This window comes from Emydura macquarii, unplaced genomic scaffold (genome assembly GCF_026122565.2).
Source record: "Emydura macquarii macquarii isolate MOO-44397 ecotype Brisbane River unplaced genomic scaffold, CSIRO-AGI_Emac_v2 contig_1483, whole genome shotgun sequence".
Classification (NCBI taxonomy): Eukaryota; Metazoa; Chordata; order Testudines; family Chelidae; genus Emydura; species Emydura macquarii.
The window spans coordinates 18,333,740-18,355,903 of record NW_027131620.1 but is presented as its reverse complement, the minus strand read 5'-3'; the positions used below and the strand labels follow the sequence as shown (position 1 = coordinate 18,355,903).

The 22,164-nt window shown below is 47.1% G+C and overlaps 1 protein-coding gene across 8 annotated transcripts in view; it reads left to right on the top strand.

Annotated features, from left to right (window-relative positions):
- Positions 1-22,164, top strand: part of PLCG1 (phospholipase C gamma 1) — an 84,790-nt gene that overhangs the window by 10,617 nt on the left and 52,009 nt on the right. For all 8 annotated transcript variants that reach the window (XM_067554396.1, XM_067554395.1, XM_067554394.1 and 5 more), the window contains one exon: positions 21,026-21,178. In XM_067554396.1, coding sequence (XP_067410497.1) covers positions 21,026-21,178 — 153 coding nt within the window. The remainder of the gene's footprint in view (positions 1-21,025; positions 21,179-22,164) is intronic.

Here is a 22,164-nt window from a genome sequence, read left to right as displayed (position 1 = left end):
ATCTTGGATCTTTAGAAAAGAAGGCAGGACCCGTTGCAAAAGTCAAACTGGGGGGAGACCCACGCTCACGTCTGTTGGAGAAGGTGCCTGGCTCTCCTGCTGCAGAAGAGAGCACCCGCGTGTAAATGAGTCGACCAAACAAGCAAAACCTGTTGCAAAACAGAAGGAAAGCAGCAGACTGAGAATGTGTCACATCAGCGGGAGGATTTTTCCAAAGCACCCGTGAGATTTAGGAATAAAAGTCCTACTCGAAGTCGAAGGAACTCGTGCTTCTAAATCCCTTGAGTGCTTTTGAACATCTCCCCCTAAAACAAACTTGGAACATTAAAGGGGAGGCTTTTGTTAAGTAAAAACCTGATGATGCCAGAGTATGCATGAAGTGTTCGTGACATTCCGGATGAGAAAAGTACACATAAGGGAAAAAGAGAATGCAGGGTGGGGGTCACATATACACACACTTGTGCACAGGGTGATTTGGTACTGGAAAATGAAAGATGCTGTCAAAAACGTGGTTGTCTAAGGCATCTAAGCAGATGGGTGCGTGTGGGCACATCTCTCTATATTTGGGGTGTCTGTTATCACTTTGTCAACCTTTTGGCTAGGATCAAGTGTAGTACCAGTTTAATATCGAATACATCCTTTGTTTAGTAACTGTATCCTGCATTGCATGCAAGTGGAGTCGAAAATCTCATAAGTTTTCCTCTGCCGTTTCCCTGATTTTGTTCCATGAACATGTTTCCTATAGCTGAATTGGCAAACAGAGCAGGAGCATTGCTGTGCAGATTAGCTACGCAATCTGTCCAGCAATGCTATGCAGGAGAGAGGCTTGGAGAGATGTTCAATGAGATTGGCCATGCTTAAAAAAAAGTGAGTAGGGCTGGTCAATAATTTTCCAGCAAAACTTTTTTTGATGAAGAATTGGGTTTTTGGTTAAATTAATTTTTTTGTGACAAGCATCTGCTTTCTGCAGAAAGCTTCAAGTTTTTGTTGAACACCTTGTCTTTACAGTGTCAGCAAAAATGAGCAACTTTCTGCAGGGGAAACCAAACCTTTCTCTGAGCAGCTCCAAGTGAGATCTCAATCTTCCTTGTATTCATTATTTGTGCAGTTGAGGGTGGGAGGGTGCCCTTGGGTGAACTACATCTGGATGTCCCTCCTCTTCTGTCCTTCAAAGTGGCTCTAGAGCAGGGGTTCTCAAACTGGGGGTCGGGACCCCTCAAGGGGTCGTGAGGTTATTTTGGGAGGGTCGTGAGCTGTCAGCCCCTGCACATGCCGGGGCTGCGACTGTCAGCCCCGTGCATGGCTGACGGTGGCTGGAGAACAGCGGCTGCTGGCTGGGTGCTCTGAAGGCATTGCCACCCCCAGCAGCAGCACAGAAGTAAGGGTGGCATGGCATGGGGATAGTTGTCACTTTTTTGAGGGGGTCATCACAGCCTGAAACATTTTTAAAGGGGGTCTTGGGGAAAAAAAGTTTGAGGACCCCTGCTCTAGAGACTCTGGAGTGCCAACTTTGCAACGTTTTGTCCTGCCACCGCACAGCCTGTGCGTCAAAATAGAGACGTTCCACTGCTAGAATTCCCGAGGACAAACTGATCCGTCCACAGTGCGAGGGGGCTTTGCAGAGAGAAATCTGCTCCCCAAGAAGGCAGAGGGTCAGAGTCTCTGCGGATGTAGACTGGCACAACTCTGCCAAAGTCCATGTAACTGTAACCACAGTCTTAATAAACAATTTTATTTGTGAACAAGAAAAATCTACAGTCGGTAAAAATTGCTTTTCAACCACCATATCTACTAAATTTGTGTTTGGATGACCTTCAGAGGAGACATGGATTCATATTTCGAGTGGACAGAGATTTGTGTAGCACTTCCCAGCATTGAAACATACCTTGTTATTTTTTCCTCTAGCTCAGTGATGAGGTTTTTTGGATGCAATTATCATTTCATTAAATGCAGCCCCCAAAAATGTGCTTGGCATTTACAGGTAAAAAGCCAAGCCTGTACCTCACAGCACTTATTGTCCAAGCCTGTACCTGGGTTTGTGCAGCCAGAACATTGTGTTCCAGTAGAGCTGGCTGGCAGAACTGGGGCCTCGGTGGACAACATATCTCCAGAGATGTAAGAGCAGAAAATGTCTTAAATATGGTTTGCTGATCCTCCCCCCTCCCTGCACATATACCGTTCTGTTTTGGAAAATGGGTGCAATTTTTTAAAGTGATTTTGGTGCTGCATGGGCACTTGTGGGGGATGGGGATAGGATGCTCCTTAACAAAGAGCTCTGCTATTGCCTCTCAGTCTTGATCCACAGCTGTCCCTGGTACACAGGCAGAGGTCTAGTTATCCACAGAACATACAAACCGCCTTCCCAAGCACATCGCCCACATGTTGCCATCCCTCCGCTGGCTCCCAGCCCATTACAGTTCCAGCTCAAGACCTTAGTCCTGAACTTCAAAGCCATTAGCAGGATCAGGAGCCAGTTGTGTTTGCGACCGCGGTTCCATCCATCACCCGCTGCAACAGCTGCGCTTCTCTTGGCCGATCCAGCGCGCAGCGCCCAGGGAGGGGCACGTGGAAGGCACAGACAGTGTTCGCAGGCAAGGAGATTCTGTTGTGGGAGGAATTTCCAGAGAGGATTGGACTCATCCAGATCTGGCCCCATTCAGGGCACATTGCAACAGTCCACTTGCTTAGCAAGCTTCCCCCAGGAGCTGGAATGATAATAGGGGTTCTGGGTGTGTGTTTTTCTTCATCTCCTTCCCCCCCCCCCCCCATCCCCAATCTGTGGGGTATATGTCAAGCAGAGTTTCATGTGACCAGGAAGAAGAGCGCTCACGCCCAGCTAGCCATTGCACTTGAGTCCTGATCTGCTACAGCCCTGTTTATAATCCAGCACTGCCAGCTCTGCCAATGGCCTCTGCAATCCTGACCACATCATCCCTTGCTGTTCCAGTCCTGGACCGCGGTTGCGAATGCCAGCGGTGCCAGAACCTATGGGGACTGCTGTGCTGTGCGTCCGTGTCCACTCAGGGCTAGGTTGAGAGATTCGTCTTCAGTTGTGGTGTGTGCAGTGTTTGAGTCGTGGCTACTGGAGGCTGAAAAGCTGGAACTCGGGTCCTATTTGCAGGAATTTGGGGGAGAAACCCCTTAGCACTCTGTTTTGGCAGAGCATCTGTTTGTGGAAGGGCAGAAAGGAACCCACTTCAGCAAAAGTCTGCCTTGGCTTAAAAATCTACACTGACTAACCTGGCTGTACCATAATCTCCTTGGCCCGAGTTCAAGTTGCATCGTAAAGTGGACTTTTCAGATTCATGGTCGCTTCCGTTCCATTTAAGGAAATCAATATTCTCCCACTGTGAGAGATAAAATGTTAAATGCCCTGCCATCTCACATACCTCCTCCTCTTCCTGACCAAACTGTGCAGAGACCAGACAGTCTTCATTACCCAGTGCCAGTCCCCTTCCCTGGTCTCCACTCATCAAGACCTCATGATTTCCAAGCTGGTGTTGGCAGGTTTGGTCCCTGTTAAAGGCTATTTAATTTCCCTGCACTTTTCCTCCTTGGAAGGATTTCTCTTGGTCTGGGATTGGCAAGACATCAAGGAAGATCTCTGGGTCAGTCTGATCTCAGTGAGGAGACACTAGTTAAAGACTGTTGTTTGAGTGGCTTTTTCCTGTTTACATGCTGGGGAGAAGTGCTGGGTGATGACTAAAAGCCATGCGGGCGTGTGTTTTGTTGTCATGTTCTTCCTCTTCCCCCCCACTCCTGTGCCTTTGTCCTTTGTTTTCCTTAGGCAGTATCTAGTAAGAGCTCAGTTTATCAGTGAATCTTAAAATCTCGGCATTTACTAGGTCCCCTGTTTGTATTGTATCTACTTCTTTTTGCTCCTCTCCTGTCTACTACTGTTACTGTCTGTTGCTGTGGTTCTGATCTGTCCTCTGCCTGGGTCTGTGATCTTCAGCAAGTCACGCAACTTTCTCTGGGCCTGTTTCCCTCCCTGCAGAATGGGTGGGACAATGCTACCTCACAAGGGGGAGGGGGAGGCTTTGGTTGCGAGGTGCTCGGGTGCTATCTGAGCACAGGTGCCACAGAATTTAGGATAAGCTTTGGTTGCTTCTAGGATATAGGGGGTCAGAGGTTCACACTCTTGCCCTTGGATCTTAGTGGCTGCCACTCGTGCCCCTTGGAGGGCAGAACTCCCCTCTCAGTTGTTTTTTCGACCAATATCTGTTTCACAGGTTTGCTCTAACGTATCAGGATCACTCATTGTAAGGACTCTCATGCCTGCGAAGGTCAGACTGGGGGTTCTCAAACCTGGTCCACCTGGCACGTAAAAAACACCCAGGAGTTCTTGTTGTGACCCACAACCCTCTGTGGCTACAAAGGATGGGGGGGTTGGGGTTTTAATAAGAAAGTATGACACTGCCAGTGGTTTTGGTTGGGGTGTCAAGGGACGAGTGGGTGCTGCGCGTCCCTTTCTGCCTGGCGCTTGGCTCCGGGGACAGGCTGCCCAGATTTTTGGTGCACCACTTCCCTTCCCTTTCCCTGCAGCTGAGCATTGTGCGGGCCGGGCCGGTGATGGGGCTGAAAGCTGTGCTGGGGTTAGGGCAGAGGGTGGAGGTGATGAGGTATCAGTAGAGAGAGTCAGGGGGACAAGTCTAGTCGCTCCTGTTGGTGCAAAGCAAACTGGTAGTTTGCGAAGCCCTGGTCTAGGTGGCAGGGGCTGGGGGTCAGGACCCTGTGTCCGCTCTCAGCTGTGCCCCTGGCTTGCTGTGGGACCTGGGTGAGACATGCAGAGAGGCCTGGCCAACTTAGTATCAAGTCAGTCTCAAAACAAGAATTGAAAAGTAGTTTCAGGTCCTACACCTGTCCCTGAGCCTCTTCGGATCCCAGACAGTCAGCAGTGATGGAGTTTGCTCAGTTGCTGGCCATGGCCTGGCAAGGTGCCTGTTCTGCATCAGAATTCATTCCTGTTCTTTCCTTACTCCCCTCCCCTCCCCCCTCTCCTTTCCTGACTGCTCTTCACTTCTCTTCCTTAAAACCAATCCATGGGGCATCTGTCCTCCTGGGTTGTGTTCAATGCCTTGCCCTGCCTCTCCCCTTGCAGTACCTGCTCTGGGGATAGAGGGATTCATTCTCCAGGGCTATCAAGACACCAGCATTCACCAGCACTCAATTATTGCTCCCTTCCCTCTCTCTCCCCCCCCCCCCCCAAAAAAAACAAAAAAAAAAAAAAAAACCAAAATCCTATCCAAGATGCTTTTAAAGGCCCTGATGCCTGGAGCTGCTCTCATGGCTTCCTAATTAGTATCACTGCGGTCTCAGCATGGACGTCTCTCCCACGCCTTCTACTAGCCCCTAAGTATTTCCACAGAGGCATAGCTGGCATGCTCCGGGTGTCTCTTCTCCCAGCTGTTGTTGAATGGCTTGCTTTTGGTACAGCCACCCAACGCAAAGTGCTGCGTCGCTAGTGGACAGCGCGCCTCTAGCAGGGTGGAGGTGTTGATGTCTGGTTTCCTGGGCACTGGGGAGGGCTGCGCTGCTCCTTGGTAATGGTCAGTTCATGGAATCAAACCTGATGTTTCAGTTTCTTTTCCTTCTCCACCTCGCTGCCCCTCAGTCCCAGCCTCCTGGGATGCTGAGATGAAGAGCTGCGTCAGATTCACTCTATTGATCCATCTGTGTCCTCTGCAGTGCCTTTCAGCTCTTGTTACCGCTGCACCATCCGCCCTGGAGAATATGATGCGACTGCTGGAGGGGTGGGGGAGATTGTGGGACCTACAAAGCCTCAGCTGCTACTTTCCCTCCATTTTATTTTTTCTCCCGGGGGTGATAATATTTCTGGAAAGGAGGAGGAAGGAGGCCGAGGATGCGGTCTTCAAGTACAGCGCAAAAGAGCTCGCCTTGGGCCGGCTTGCAAACTCTTCCAGTAGCATAGAACTGATGCTGGCTCCCACTTCCATTTAAGTCAGTGAAAGTTTTTGCTGCTGATGGGAGTGGCATCGAGATTAAGCCTTTGGGGCTTGTTTATGGTGCCAGATAGACAGTCCCTGATGACCGAAGTCCTTTGTGTAGCCACAGGATGGCAAGTACCAGTGCAGCTGTCCCTGCACTGCCCTGAGCCTGGTCTGGAGGGACTCTTTCTAGGTCCACATCTGCGCTGACAAAATTCAGCCCCATCATTCACTGGGGGTGATGGAAGCTGTGGCTAGACAGGGCTCTAACGTGGTGTTTTTACCACTTAGTTGCCCAACCCTGCATGATGGTAAAAATGCCTGAGCCCTCTCTACACTACAGCTTCCACCACTGCTGACCCAAGAAGAGCTGCATTAGTGGAGAACTATGATGTGTTTCTCCTAGTATAGCCAGATCCCAGAAACGAGAGAGCTGATCAGTCTCCGGGCCGATCCAGTGGCTGGTCTCTGCTGAGCTGGGCTTAAAGCTATAGCAGTGTTCAGTGAGTATTCAGTCACATCCTTTGATATTTATTTACTTAAGAATTTGTAAACCTGTTAAAGTTTCCTGCCATGTAAATATCAGAAGCAAAACAGTCACCATTACAACCGGGAGCTTTTGTGTAGAGGGACGTGCAGGAATATTGTCATCCTGTCTCTCTATTTGACCTATGACATGTCGTTAGTAGTGATTTTATTAAATTGAGTGAAATCGCTGATTACATGTGTTTAACAGACGAGGCACATCTATCAAATGTTTATATTTAAAAAAAAAAAAAATTGGGCAGGTGTGCTGGGTTATTTTATTTACTTATTTGCAGGATCCACTCACATTTTTAAGCACTGCCACTTTGTCTATGTTCATTCCCTTGCTTGTGTTCACTCTCCATGAATTTTCTGGCGGGAGCATTTGTGGAGACAGCAAATCTTAAGCGAGCACTGAAAAGTGTTTGTAGAACGACAAATTTCAGATTCATACTTGCCCCAGAAACCTCCCCTTGTACCAGCTCCTCCAATCAGGGAACAGAATCATAGCATGCACCTTACAAGAAGAGCTTGAGTTTCCTGTCTGGAGTACTCTTGGTGACATGCCCCCAAACAAGACTGAGAACTAGTCGGAGTTGAAGTAACAAATTAGAAGAAAGCACCATCAGGTGAACAGGAAATGTAGTCAAGGGATTTATTTGCCATAATCTTATCTATTAGCTGTACAGCTAATTCTGCCAATTAGCCACAGTCCTGGTGGTGAGTTTTGTGGAAAGTCTCACCTCTCTCTCGTCACACAAACATATCTATATTTTCCATTTAAAAGGAAACCTAGTATTTCATGTAGTCCCATACAGCATTTTACATCTTCAAAGTGCTTCTAGCGTCCCCTTGAGGCAGGTAAATGAGTATTGTCCCAGATGGGGAACTTGGATCAGGGAAGTGAAATCAGGTGCCTAAGGACACCCGGTTTTAGTGGAGGAGTTTGCCTTACAACCCGGAGGTCCTGGCTCCCAGTCCAGGTGTCTAGTGCAACAGTACAAAACAAACTCCAGCCTCTGATGATCTAGGACCCAGGCACTGACTTGTTTGCTTTTTTTAAACAAGGATTTTAGGGCACTTCCTGTTGGTTGCTTTTTTGTGGTATTTTTATATTCCAGTAGCACTTAAGTGCTCCAGCAGAGACTGAAGGTTCGTCGTGCTCGGTGCTGCACATACGCATGATGAGAGAGCGTCCCGATCTGAAAGAGTTTACACTGTAAAATAGACAGGACCGATGGAGGGTGGGAGGGGCAGGTTGGATACTGGGGGGGAGTGGGGAGTCTCACAGCATATCAGTGGCAGAGCCAGGATATAGAGCCCAGGTCTCCTGTCTCCCAACCACATGGCTCTTCTCTCTGAGTTCCACCTGAACAGTCAGGCAGTGGAAACAGTTGCTGTCAGATATTTCTGCTTTCCCACTGCTGCCCTAACATATTTGCCAGCCGGCTTCCCCTGGGTCCAAGAGGGTGTGCATAGGGGAAGGTGAATTCCTGTATCAAACGGTGTCCGTTCAGGGGTTGGCTACACTTAAAACGCCATAGGGCTTCAGTGTAGACACTGCCTACGCTGACAGCAGGGGTTCTCCTGTCGCCATAGTTAATCCACCTCCCCAAGAGTCAGTAGCTAGGTTGATGGAGGAATTCTTCTGTTAACCTCGCATGGTCTACCGAGGGATGTAGGTCACCTTACCCGCGCCACTCATGGGGGGGTGGACTTTTCACACCTCCGAGCCGATTTAGTTATGCTGATCTAATTTTCTAGTGTAGACCAAGTCATAGTCTTGGCCTTTTGAGCCTGAGACAAGCTGCATGGAAACCCCCAGCTCTCCTCAGAGTAGCCCACGCTGCCTGTATGTATAGCCCTATCCCCTTACCTCCTTTGCTTCTGGCATCACATGGGCTCACTGAAAGTTTGTCATCCTTCAGGTTCTTGAGTCACCTAGTAGCTCAGAGGCATCCTGATAAGGCTTAGCCTATTAGCCCAGCAGAAAAGCAGGTTATTTGGCTATTTGGAAAGGAATTTTGTCAATTTCTCTGTAGGAAGGGAGTAATCACTGAGCGTATCCTCTGCCTCCAGCCCTCTCATGGGCCCATGACACGTGCATGCTGATCCAAGCCAGTTCACGGGGGATGCGCAGAATTGGACTATAATATGATCTGTGGGTCCCCTGTCTCCCAAGCCTCCTGTGAACATTGCTGTTGCCTTGTACCATGTTATAAACTGCAGTGAGAAAGGACCATCTGCTCTGAGGAGCTGAGTCAAGTGGTTTGGGACTGGTCGTCAGCCCCTTCAAAAGTCCCTTCCCCCCTTCCTTTCCTGATTTGTGTACCTCACTGGGAATGCTGTCTGCCGTGGTGGATGTGCACTGGGTGAAAGCTGTTTGTGGGGGCAAGGCATGTGGTGTAAACTGTCTTCCCGAGTCAGAGTGAAAGGAGAGGAAGATCCATTTTTGAGCACCATCTCCTCATGCTGATGCCCTTCTCTAGATGCCTTTTGGGTCATGATCTGTATGTCTGCCATGCATCACACGTTTCACTTTGTTTGAGAATGATTTGTGGAGGGGGCCAGGGAGGAGAAACCGAGTGCTGGAGTGTACGAGACCCGGAGCTCATGAGCTGGAGGTGAAGCTGAGGCAGCAGCATCTAGAGATTAAAGCAGGAAATAGCGGCACCTGCAACAAAGCCACACCGAGCATCTCATGCGCTTAAAGCACGGGGGAGCCTACACCTGCGGCCTATATTGCTTTTCTCACAGCTGGTCTGCACTGCACTTGGCAGGGGTTGCAAACAGAGGGCTGGTTCCTTGGCACAGCATTTCTGCTAAAGGGATGCTGCCACCTCCTGGGTACGCAAAACATGGTAGACAGTGAAGAGCCTGCCCGTGTAGATGTCTTTTGTTCTTTGCCAATTGGCCAATATTTATTAGAGAGTACTCAAGCCTTTCTGTTCAGATCTAGACCCAGACTGGGATGTTCCCAGAGATCAGGCTGAGGGGGGAACTCTGGTGATCCAGGTTGGTTCCATCTTGAGTAGCGTGTGACATTTGCATTATCATCTTCCATCCCAAATGTGTATACGTGCACGCAGAGTGTGTGTGTGTGTGTGTGTGTGTGTTTGTGTGTGTGTGCCCACTTCTGCGATGGGGCTAAGAGGAATACAGCAGCCATCTAACAGCACACATCAACCAAATACACTAGCTAAGAGCAGATGCTGGTTTGTTTTCTGATGACCCCATTAACAGAACTCTTATTGGGTACAAATCTGCCAGCCTTATTCATGTTGCGCAGCGTGTTGCTATGCAAGAAGTCCAAGTGTAATCTGTTAAGATACATGGTATCTATCACAGTAGTATCTGTGCAACGATTAATGTATTTATCTTCACAATACCCACGTGAGCCAGGGCAATGGTTTTCCACCTTTTTTCATTTGTGGACCCCTAAGAAATTTCGAATGGAGGTGCGGACTCCTTGAGAAATCTTAGACCTAGACTGCAGACCCTCAGGGGGAAACATGGAAACCACTGAGCTAGGGAAATACTGTTATCCCTGTTTTACAGATGAGGATTGGAGGCACAGCGTGATTGCAATTTGTCCAAGGTCATACAGGAATCCTGTGACAGAGGTGGCAACTGAGCCTGGGTTTCCTGAGTCCCAAAGCAAATGTCTTTACCTGAATCCATGCTATTACTTGCACATGAAGTTAGAGCGACAGAATCTGACCTTACGTTTCTGAGAGCACCAGCGTTATTGGGCACAGTGCTGGGCTGGCTGGCCATTCAACTGCAGAACAGAAGCGGGAGCTTGGCCAGTGCATTGCACTAAAATAGCAGCTTTTCCATTTTAATTTGTATTTCTCCTTGAACGGGGAAGGATTGCTGGGTTTGGGCCTTTGTAGACACTAGAATCTAGCTTCCTCTTAGCAGCACCTTCCTCCTCCTCCTCTCTCCCCCCCCCCCCCCCCAGGCCCAGAAAGAACAAGGCAGGTCAAATTTGGGACCTCGTCTGTGATACTCCTGCCCCTTTTTAATAAACCAAACCGCTAACAACATGGCTATGCATTTCTTTGAAAAACCCAGTAGCACGGGTGCACTGAAAATGCTCATGGCTGGTACAAGAATACGTGTGGTCGTGGTGAGGGAGCAGATGTAGTAACCCCACTGCTTTCTAATACTATATCTGCGAGCTGTGGATTGATTATTTTTTTAATTGGATCTCTGTCATTCTGATTCATGGCAGAGGAAGATGTGCAAAGTTCGGAGGTGGAGCTATTGTAGCTTTTAAACCTATGTACGTACTAATAGGAGAGACGTAATCCCAACCTTTAAAAATCTGTCTAATTCAAACCCTCCTCGCTCCCGGTTATAATGCATACTGAGGTTATTTCTCTATTTATTTGGAATGAAATGTAAAATGTAGGTCCTGGTGCCTCACGGCTATTAAAGATCTTATGGCACTTTTCTTAAGAGCGGTGATTTTAATCTCTGTCCTAGCCAGATTCCGAATCAAGTAATCACTGCCTACCTAAATTCCCATTGCAATTACAGTTAGACATGGTATTCTTTACTTCCTGACCTGAGCTGCTGTTCAGCGTTGCCGTGCACTGTTTAACATCTTCTGCCTTCTACCCAAGAGGTGGCTGCATTTCAGGGGTGAGTAACTTGTGCAGGGACAGTATAGGGGTGCAAAGCCCGTGGGAATCTTTGCAGATGGAGGGAGCAGTGTAAATGTGAGATGATGGTAATACAGGGCTCAGTATTGCCATGTGTCAAGCTTTCTGGCCCAGTCCAGCAAAACATGTAAGCAAAGACTTGACTTCACGTAAGTGGTTCCATTGAAGTCATGTGTGGAGTGTTTTCCAGGAGGCAGGTCATTGTCTAATGTAAGGAACTGGCTTAAGCTAACCTGATACAAGGACACGGACTAAGGCTGTAGGTAGGTCCATGAGACTAGCAGAGGCTGATATTAAGCATCGTTGTGGTTTGGTGTAACCCAGCCACTTCAAAGAAACCTTGTTCACCAGTACACAGACCCCAAATCTGACCTACCCAAATGTGGGATTCCATTCTGTAAGGTGGCTGCAAAAAATGGTATTGTGGGAGTCCCTGCATGTTGTGTCTCACTGAGTCTGCATTGGATTGGCGCAGATGCCACAGTGTTTGTTTTAACGTCAAGCTAGGCTCCTTCCATCTCATGATGCCAAGAAGACTGACTATCTCTCCAGGGTATGCATACAGCCCCAATTATCATTTTATCTGAGCACTTCACAATCTTTAGCACACTTATCCTCAAAGCCCCCTAGGAGATAGGGGGCGCTATTATTCCCATCTTACCGTTGGGGAACTGAGGCACCGAGAAGCTAAATGACTGGGCCAAGGTTATACAGGAAGTCTGTGGCAGAGCATGGACTGGAACCTGGGTCTGCCTAGGCTAATGCCATAGTTTCTGTGCTGGGTTACCTCTGTGCAGCCCCCTGAATGCTAATGGCATTGAGCTGGCATTCCTGGGGTCCAGATTGGAAGACAATGGATTGTGCAGGTATAACTGAACATAAGAATGGCCATGTTGGGTCAAACCAATGGTCCATCTAGCCCAGTATCCTGTCTTCCAACAGTGGCCAGTTCCAGATGATTCAGAGGGAATGAACTGTACAGGGCAGTTATCAAATGATCTGTCCCCTGTCATCCATTCCCAGTTTCTGGCAGTCAAAGGTTTAGGGACATCCAGAGCATGGGGTTGCATCCCTCATCCTCTTGACTAATTGCCATTGATGGACCTATCCTCCATGAACTTATCTAATTCTGTTTTGAACCCTGTTATACTTTTGCCCTTTCCAACATCCCTTGGCAACGAGTTCCACAGGTTGACTGTGCATTGTGTGAAGAAATATTTCCTTATGTTTGTTTTAAACCTGATGCTTATTAATTTCATTGGGTGACCTCTGCCTGGTTCATGTGTTCTGTGAAGAGAGAAATAACACTTCCTTATTCACTTTCTCCACACCACTCATGATTTTATAGGCCTCTATCATATCCCCCTTTAGTGGTTTCTTTTCTAAATTTAACATTCCTAGTCTTTTTAATCTCTCCTCGTATGGAAGATGTTCCCTACCACTAATCATTTTTATTGTCTTACTCTGCCCTTTTTCTAATTCTGATGTATCTTTTATGAGATTAGGTGACTAGTGCTGCATGCAATATTCAAGGTGTGGGCGTACCATGGATTTCTATGGTGGCATTATGCTATTTTCTGTCTTATCTATCTCCTAATGATTCCCAACATTCTGTTAGCTTTTTCGACTGTCACTGACCATTGAGTAGGTGTTTTCAGAGAACTATCCACAATGACTCCAAGATCTTTCTTGAGCAGTAACAGCTGATTTAGACCCCATTATTTTATATGTATAGTTGGGATTATGTTTTCCAATGTTCATAGCTTTGCATTTATCAACGTTGAATTTCATCTGCCATTTTGTTGCCCAGTCACCCAGTTTTGTAAGATCCCTTTATAACTCTTCAGTCAGCTGTGGACTTAACTGTCTTGAGTAACTTTGTATATCATCTGCAAACTTTTCCACCTCACTGTTAGCTCTTTTTCCAGATCATTTATGTATATGATGAACAGCTTTTGTCCCAGTACAGATCCCTGGGGGATCCTGCTATTTACTTCTTTCCACTGTGAAAACTGACCCTTTGATTTCTATATTTTAATCTGTTACTGATTCATGAGAAGACCTTCCTTCTTATCCCATGACTGCTTACTTTGCTTAAGAGCCTTTGGTGAGGGACCTTGTCAAAGGCTTTCTGAAAGTCCAAGTACACTATATCCACTGGATCACCTTTGTCCATGTGTTTGTTGACACCCTCAGAGAATTCTAGTAGATTGGTGAGGCATGATTTCCCTATACAAAAGCCACGTTGATTCTTCCCCAACAAATCGTGTTCATCTGTGACTGATCATTCTGTTCTTTCCTATAGTTTCAACCAGTTTGCCTGGTACTGAAGTTAGGCTTACTGGCCTGTCAGAAGTGATTTCTGTCTTCCATTTAGCACAGAGGTTTTCAAACTATGGGGTGCGCACTCAGTTTGAAAGCTGTCGCCTCCTGCCAGGAGCCGGTGTATTGGAAGCTGGTGGGAGCTTCACAGCCCACTCGGACCCCTGGTTCTCCACGCTGTGAGAGCCGGGACACTGGCTGCCCTCCCTGCTCTGCTCTCCAGGCCGGGCTGCCTCTGCATGGCTGGGAGGTCCCCAGGTTTGTTTTATTGTCAGATGTGACAGTTACAGCATGGGAGGGCTGGGAGTGGGAGGGACAGAGAGGAGGGCAAAATCCTTGGGCTGAAGGATTCTCCTGGGTGCAGGGAGGCAGGGAGAACTAAGGCATGAAACTAAGGAGCTGAGGAAGCAGAGTATTCTTGCCCTCTATCCTATCTGGAGGTGGTATTTATGGGGCTGATGAAGCGTGGGTATGAACAGGGAAGTAACCCCTAAATTCTGTTGGCATCTCTCCTCTTTGGGAGGATACAAGAGTTTTGGATGCATGGATGCTTCTCAAACAGAAGGGGGACAGAATCATTCAGGAAAGCATCTTGGATGTTCCAGTGTCTGTCTGATCAGGGCATTCACATGTGCACTTGCTTTCTGAGGAATTTCTTCCTTGTTGCATGTGAAGAGGCCAGGAAGATTCTTGAGTTGTTCAAGTTGGTAGACAAGCAAAGCACTAAAAAGTGGCTGCTCTGCCGCTGTGTGAGACAAAAGAAGCTGCTGAGAAGAGAAGTTGTATGTGCTAAAACCCAAGCCACAATATCACGTCCCCCAGATGCACACGCAGGAGTGTCTGTGTGGTTGAGAGGGGGCAGAGCAGGCAGCGGTGAGCTGCCATGCGCTCTGTGAGATAGCTGTTGTCACGCTGCCCCCTCTTAGTGTATGGTTTCCGTAGAGAGAGAAGTTTCTGTTATGAAATCAGTTACTCCCAGAAGAGTGGGCGCTTGGGTCTCTGAGAAGTTTCTGGTTTGATTGACTTGTCTCTAAAATGTTTCACCACTGAATGGTGTATTTGCGTGAACACAAGTGTCCGACGTGCACTGAGACCTGGCTTTGTTTTCGCTGACAGAGGCGAAGGTTTTAGTTATTTCTCTGTAAACAAAACAAACACGGGATAATGATCTTGCTGCGGTATCCGAATGGAGACCAGGCAATTGTAGTGTTTACTGCAAGGCGCATAGGTGAGGTCGGCATTACGCTACCACCTAGTTTATCACACAGTAAAACTGATTTGTCTCCATGCAGCAGGACAGCTAATGCACATTGCTTATTCCATGGTAGAAACAGACCTTTTTGGTCAGTGAAGACCTAACTGCTGAGTCTCTTCTAGCCACATCCTGCATTTAAAGTCTTCAACAGGAATAGCCCTTAGCCCTGCACCATCGCTATGGAAAGCCATGTTGGACTGTTACTGTGGAATGCTGCAGTATTGTTAAAATGGATAAATCCCTGTGAAGATCCCAGTAAAAAACATGGAGCTGAACTCTCTAGGGAGTTACTTCTGATTGAAATGAATGTAGCTGAGAGCAGAGTTTGGCTCATCGTGCAGTAAGTGCTGTGTGAGGGGAAGGAAGGAGGAATGAACAAAATATAGATCTTTTAGACTAACCGTATCAATACAAGGAAAGCCCCCTTGTGTTAAGGAAGAGGCCCTGAATGTATCGTAGACTGTGGGAGGTGATGACATAGGTAGGTGGACGCGTGGAAACTGTGTGTTTGAAAGAATTATTTTTGGATCTGAGAGTCCATTTATTTATTTATTTACTTATGTAAAAATATGGTGCGAGATGTTGACTCAGTTGACAGTGCTGTCAGGATTCTTGTGACTAGACAGAGTTGTTGGGTCTACTTTGGCTGAAAAGGAGGTGGGAAGAGAGTTGTTGCAAAGAGTCATGTGCAGTTCTGACTAGGAGAATGGGTCCCTTGCCACTCAGGGAACTGGGAGGGAGTTGAAGGCTGTGGGATGGGGAGTCAGGAGCAGTTCTGGCTACAGCCAGGCTAGCTGCACCCTGTGCCAAGCAGGAAGCATGCTGCAGTGAATGCCAATCAACTTCAAAGCCGTATCTAGGGGCAAGTCCAAGTACTGTCAAAAATATGGGTTCTTTTATGACAGTTGGCAACCGGAAACAGCTGATGCAGCACGTAGGGGATCAGGTGCACCCTTGTATCTTTGCGGGGCGGAGGGGGTACACGTATGCGCATGCAATGGCAAATGGATCCAAGTGATGGTCTCTATTTCCAGTGTTGTTTTTAGCTATATTCATAATCCATCCTACGGATAACAGTTGAAGGGTCATTCACACAGCGAGTCCCAAGTTACTTGAGTTGCAGTGAGTAACATGTTCCTTGCTGCAGTCTGTTACTTGGTCAGGAGTGAACATACTTGTTTGCTCTCCTGCCCACCAGAGCCTTCCGCCTGTGCTGCTGTTGGGTGGCGTGTCGGATTTCTACCCAGCCAAATAAACTAAAATGAAACGCAGGGTCATGTTACTCACCAGTCTATGCAGTAAGTGGAGCTACACCAGGGTTGAATTACATCCCCCTCCCCACCCCCGTTTGCAGTAAGCTGTATTCTGAATTGCTTGGAAACATCGGGTTTCTAGAAAATGTGACTCACAAATGTCATTATTTGGTTCCCCTGAAGATTAAAGACACTTTTCCAGGAAGCAAGCGGTTCTGGTTTTTTTAGGGTAATCAAAATCCTTTCCCAGAATCTACTCTGGAAAGGGTAGGCATTGAGGGTATCCCCTTGCCCTCCTACACTCAGATCCATCTAATCAATCTCAATGTACAGTGTACCCATCCCTATCCTATCTTGGCACAACTGAAATAGCTCACATTGAATTCAAAGCGTCTCCTACCTTGTTCTAGATGCTGCCTTAAAGTGAGATCACTTGGCTGGTGTCTTGAGAGGACTGTAGCTGGGATGTTCTTGAGTTCCGTTCCTTGTTGGGAGTGCTGGCTGACTTGCCCTGTGTTCCAACAGCATGACGCTGGGGCAGCCCAGTCTGAGGTGCCGAGGATTTCCAGAGCCGTAAGCCTGTTCCTGTGCCCCAATAAGTCTGATCCTGGAGGTTGTTGGCATTCATTATAGCTGCACGCTGTCTTCGTGCCGATATGGTTTGAGCATTCAGTTTCTGACTGTGTCTCAGTTGCCTAAGTTTAACTTGCCCCGTTCAGCCATTGCCTTTCTGCTGGACCTTTTGCCTGGAGGAAACAGGCTGACGTGCTGGCTGCTCATAACCTGAGCTGAATGTATCCCATCTGATGAATGTAAAAGCAGCACCAGGAGGTTTCTGGTGCGAGCCCTGACCGGCGTGGCATTAAGTAGTCTGCCCACGTCTCAGGTCCAGCCACAGCAAGTGGGATTCCACAAAGTTATCAAAGGTTGGTAGTGTGAAGGCCCCGGTTGGCAGAACCAAGAAGAAGTAACCGTTGTTGGTCATGTTGGAGTTTTGGGTGATGAAGGAATCTGTTACCTAGTCAATGGGCTGTGAGAGGGCCATGATTTTCAGTCACTCCCACCTTCATCTATGGTTGCATCCTTCTTAGATTTGTCCTGTTGTACAATTCACTCCATGTCCCATAATGATGCAGTTGTGTCTGCCCCAGAGCCAAGTTAGGATTTTCTATTAGAGCCAAATCAGAAGCCAGTTGAACTCCTGTTGCAAGGGAAGGATTATAGCCTATTTAAAAATCGGGACAGGTGGCCACCGTGTGTCCTTTCTTCACACCCCTTCCCAATCCTAGGTAGTGGCTTGTATTTCTTTAAATGCTGCATGACACGGATTCCAGTTAGGGGTTTGTTTTCTGTCATTGAAACGATCCCCAGAGATTTTGCTTTTCGTACCTTTTTAAAAAATATTTGCTCTCTGGTAGCTTCCCAGCAGTAAAATACGAGAGATTTCCTGTTGGGCTGTGGGAAGGATTCTTTTTTAGGAGCAGGACAGACCTTGGATTCAGTGAAACCTTTCTTTGGTTCTGTAGGGAATAAGCCACAATTAGAACTCAGAAGGTTTTGTTTTGTTGGTTCCCGCATTGTGCTTTTCCTGCAGCCTGTTGGGTGCCGCCCGGATGTATTTGGTATTCAGCTGTGTCTGGCTGGGGGAAGGCCAGTGAAACGTGCTGGCGTATTAATGTAGGCAATAACTCTGGCAGGCTCAGCCTGCAGCTCTGCAGACATACACAAATGCGGAGACTGCACTCGGGCACCTGGTGCCATGTGGGGAGGCAGAGGCCAATGTGATTCCTGTTCATAACTAGACTTGTTAGGGAGATCCATGCAAAGAAGGGGTGGACAGAAGTGGCTGCTGTGATCTCTTTTGGGTGCGAATAGTTTAAGGGAAAAGTGAAAGGGACACAGCGGAGTAGTTTAAAGCAAAGAGTAGGATGGATCTGAAAACCTAGCTTGTAATTAGGAGAAGAAGAGATTCTAAATACATGGGGGTTCCAAGACTATGGAGCTTTGTTAAACTGGATTTGATTAAACCGAACTAAAGGTTTTATGTTCATTGCCATCATTTCAGGGGAGGAAAAACCTTATTTATAAAATTATTTGTTTGTTCTCTTGACAAAACTACAACCCTAAAAAGTAAAATGATTCTAAGATGAGGTTACACTTAGGGGAGAAAAAAACTGAAAGAGAATGAAGAGTTCTCCAAATAACCTTAACTCTGCCTCTGCATTCCACTACTCTTGTATATCATCCATATATATCACAGATAAGAAATGCTTATGATTTAGTGTGGCAGTTTGACAAGGCTTTGCATTGGTTGTGTAATTGACACAAATAGTTACGTATCTTTTGCTAATGACAGAGCCATTCATTGTGTGCAGTATTCATTCTGCTCTGTCTGGAAGAGCTAAGATGCTAATGTATCCACTTGGTTTGGTGAGTGATATAGGTCTGTGGTTAGTGTTGCTAGAGTGGATGGGATGGAGTGGTTGGCCACAGAGGCTGGGCTGCATGACTTACAACATTACTTATCCCCCTTGCACATTACACATGGATTCACAAATGGGGGGGGGGTTCACCACCAGGCTCAGGACATTCTGATCACACTCACTTTCTTTGTGGCCAGACTAGAGGAGGAGGGTCCCAAAACACTTTTCTGTTACAACACAAGGTCACTGCATAAAAAGATTGAGAACCGCTTACAATGTATGAAAACCAGTGATATTTGTAGAGGTGACGGAGATGGCAATAGATGTGGCTTTGAGACTTCCGTTGCAATGGCGGATATAAGCTGTGTGTGTGTGTGTGTGTGCGTTCAGAAAGAGAGAATCTTGATAAGATCTTGACTCTATTGGGAAGGGTTTTGTGTGTATGTGTAGGATAAGAGCTCAGAGGTTAGCATAGCAATCTTGGGAAGGGACTGAGAACTGGAGGAGAAAAAAGACTGTGGTCCAGTAGGAATTGCACACAGTGAACAATTGGTGCATAGAATGAGATGTTGCATATCAAACTGTGTAGCAGAAGGGTGTGGTTCACAACATCATAGCAGAACATGTATAATGTGGCAGTGTGGATACATTTTGGCAGGGATTCCGGAGCTGAATTAAGGCTTGTTTGCAGTAATTTACATCTGAGTGTTCATCCAAACGTAACTTTAAAAGTAAACTTTAGCCTCTCTTTGCTTTTGCATTTCAAAAAAAGTTCTGAGAAGCTCCTTCTCCCTAAAAATTATAGATCTGAACTTTAAAACTGCAGCTTAACTAAATTGGAGGGGGAGAGTGCAGTTGTATGGGAATTTCCTGAGAATTTTCCCCGCTCCATGAGTGTAATATCTGATCAGTGACTCCTTGATGCACGTGTTTGATCTGCCTGGATTTTGAATGCTGTATTAAACTATGTCCAGTTCAGATCTTTTTGAACCACTTCTGTATTGTCAGTTCACGTGCAGGCTTGTTAGTTTGCAGCTGTGTGATGAGCACTATCAGGGCATGAGCAACCAGGTTTATAAACTTGGTGGCATTCTCAGAATTGAGAAAGTACAGTATTGTACTGGTGTTGTCCAAAGTTAATCCACCAGGCTTCACAGAAATAGCCAAAGGCATGAATCCTTGTTGATTTCAGTGGAGTAAGCCAAGTTCAGAGGTTCTAAGCCAAACCATATTTGATGGACGACCTGAGTGAGAAGGTGGTTGTGGGGGAAAAGAGAGTTGGGAAACATTAAAAAGTGTAACCTCACGTAGCACCTGTCTGATCTGAATCCCAATCCAGTAAAAAAGGATCCCATCAGAAATTTTCACCATCACAGTTGGCCCTAGCTGACAGTCATGTTAACAGTCTCTTAGCTGAGAAATCAAGGACCGAATGAGTCATGAAGATTGAAATGCCCTCTCAACCCCTTCAAGGGCATGGCTGAGGTGCACTGCTGGGGTGAGAGGAAGCACTCAGGCACTGGGGCTGGCTGTGCAGGGGGCTTTGTAGCCTCAATCAATAACAACAAGCCTCTTAAGGAGAGAGGTAGGTCAGGATAAGGACAAGGAAAGGGGGTTGAAGGGGGCAGGAGGAATCCTTCCTTTCTACCTCTCCAGGCCATGGAGCAGCTGTGGAGTTGCTCTGAGTCTGCTACTGACAGTGCTGAAGCTGTGCTAGGCTGGGGCTCCCCGGCTCAGCAGGGAGCTATGCTGGTGGATCCCCCCGGTCCCCACCTCCCTGTGTAGAGATATAGGAGGAAACTGGGCTCCAGTGTGTGTGAAACTCAGACACTCCTGCTGCACAGAGTCATTACCTTGTCCCTACACCCTCATTCCTGCTGCAGCCAGGGTACCCTGGCCTTCTGCAGAATGGAGCAGGATTTACTGCAGGTGAAGCAGTCAATAATGTATGTTTATAAAGCAGCCTTCCCCTCCCTGCCCTCCAACGTATCCAGGCAAAGGCAGTTTGTTATGGCCGGGTTTTCAGAGTTAGGTGCCCAACTCCCTTAGGCCAACAGCATCTAATGGCTGCTAAATTCACCTGTGTACCCATACCCTCAGGTAATGATAGTCATGTTATTGGTGCCCTTCCCTCTGTCTTCTCTAGTGACCAAGGGATCTTTGATGCTTTCTAACAGCCATGATGTCAATAAAAAGTGAAAGCCCCAAGGTGCTGTCTACCTAGAGAGGGCAGGCTTGGAATGAAAAGTTGTCATTTCCTAGCACAAACCTAGGGGTAGCATCTCTCTGTAGGGCACTTGTAGCACCTTACATCTTCTGAAGACTGAATGGCCGTTTACTAAGGAGTCCTCCAGACACCCTTGTGAGCTGGCTGGGATAAATCACACCCGATTTTGCAGAAGGGAAGACTGAGGTGAAGTGATTTGGCTGAGGTCATGCAACAATCTGTGGCAGAGCAGAGACTTCTGTTTCAACTTCTCAAACCCTAGGCTAATGCCTAGCCTCTGGGCCCTGCTTGCCTCTCACCCGTTCTCTCCTTCACTGGTGTGTTTGAGAACTCAGATACCCCAGAGCTGTTCTGCTAAATTTTCAGTCTTCTCATTCCCTTTCTGTTCCTCTTTTCCCCCAGTCGATATTCGTGAAATCCGAGAGATTCGTCAAGGAAATAATTCCCGAGATTTTGACCGATACCAGGAAGATCCCTCTTTCCGGCCAGACCAGTCTCACTGCTTTGTCATCCTCTACGGAATGGAGTTCCGGCTGAAAACTCTCAGCCTGCAAGGTGGGCAAAACCCTCCATTGGCTTTGGATCCGAAGGATTATTTCGGTTGTACACTCAGGGCAGGGATTATAGCTACCTCTTTCTTTTGGGCAGAACTGGGCATGCTATCAGTCAATATCCTATCCAATCTTTGTTGTTACTTAAATATTAAATGGACATAATGTATGTGCTTGAATGCTACTAACTTCAAATATTCCTTTCACCTTTCTTATTGCTTGTTTAGAGCAGAAAGTTGCACTGATTTAACTTAAGGTATGAATTTAAATTGATAGTAGATCCGTGCCAAAGGCAGTATAGACGTTCTCATTTCAGGTTCAGGGTGGCTTGTTTCAATTTAGTTTAGGCCAGTTAAGAACAGGTTTAAACTGAAACTGAGACAAGCCACTCTTAAACTGAGCTAAAGGCATTCAACACAGCCTTTGGCACTGATTTCACTCTATCTGTTTACAAACTGATTTAAGTTAAATGGGTGCATCTTTCTCCCATGGACAAGCCTTGGTGGGCAGCCATACTGGCTTCTACATATGCAAGACAACTGTGTCTTCTGCATGGAGATTGCCAGAATGCACAGGGGGAGAGATGTTATTTTCTAGCTTCAAAGAGGATACAGCAAACAATGGGGAGGTTAAAAAGAAATCCGCACACATTCTAAAAATAGCTGTCGCTTGTGTCTCCAGAACCGCTTAAATGTCGCTCCTTGAAAACAAACAGGCGCCAAAAAACCCCCAACCCTCATCACCAAGGTGGCTTAAAACGCTGAGTATGGAGGTAGTTATGAACCAATCCTTCATCTGTATTGAGAGAGATGTGGGTGAAAGCTGATGGCTGGAGACAATTTGACGGGGAGGATTGCTGTCAGGAGCAGGAGAGAATCGGGGGAGATCAGCAAGGTGGGAGTTACTGACAACGCGGGGAAAGGCTGGGCACAAAAGGGGAGACCAGATAGCGGTGCTGTAATTTTTTATGTTAGACAATGGATGGTGAAG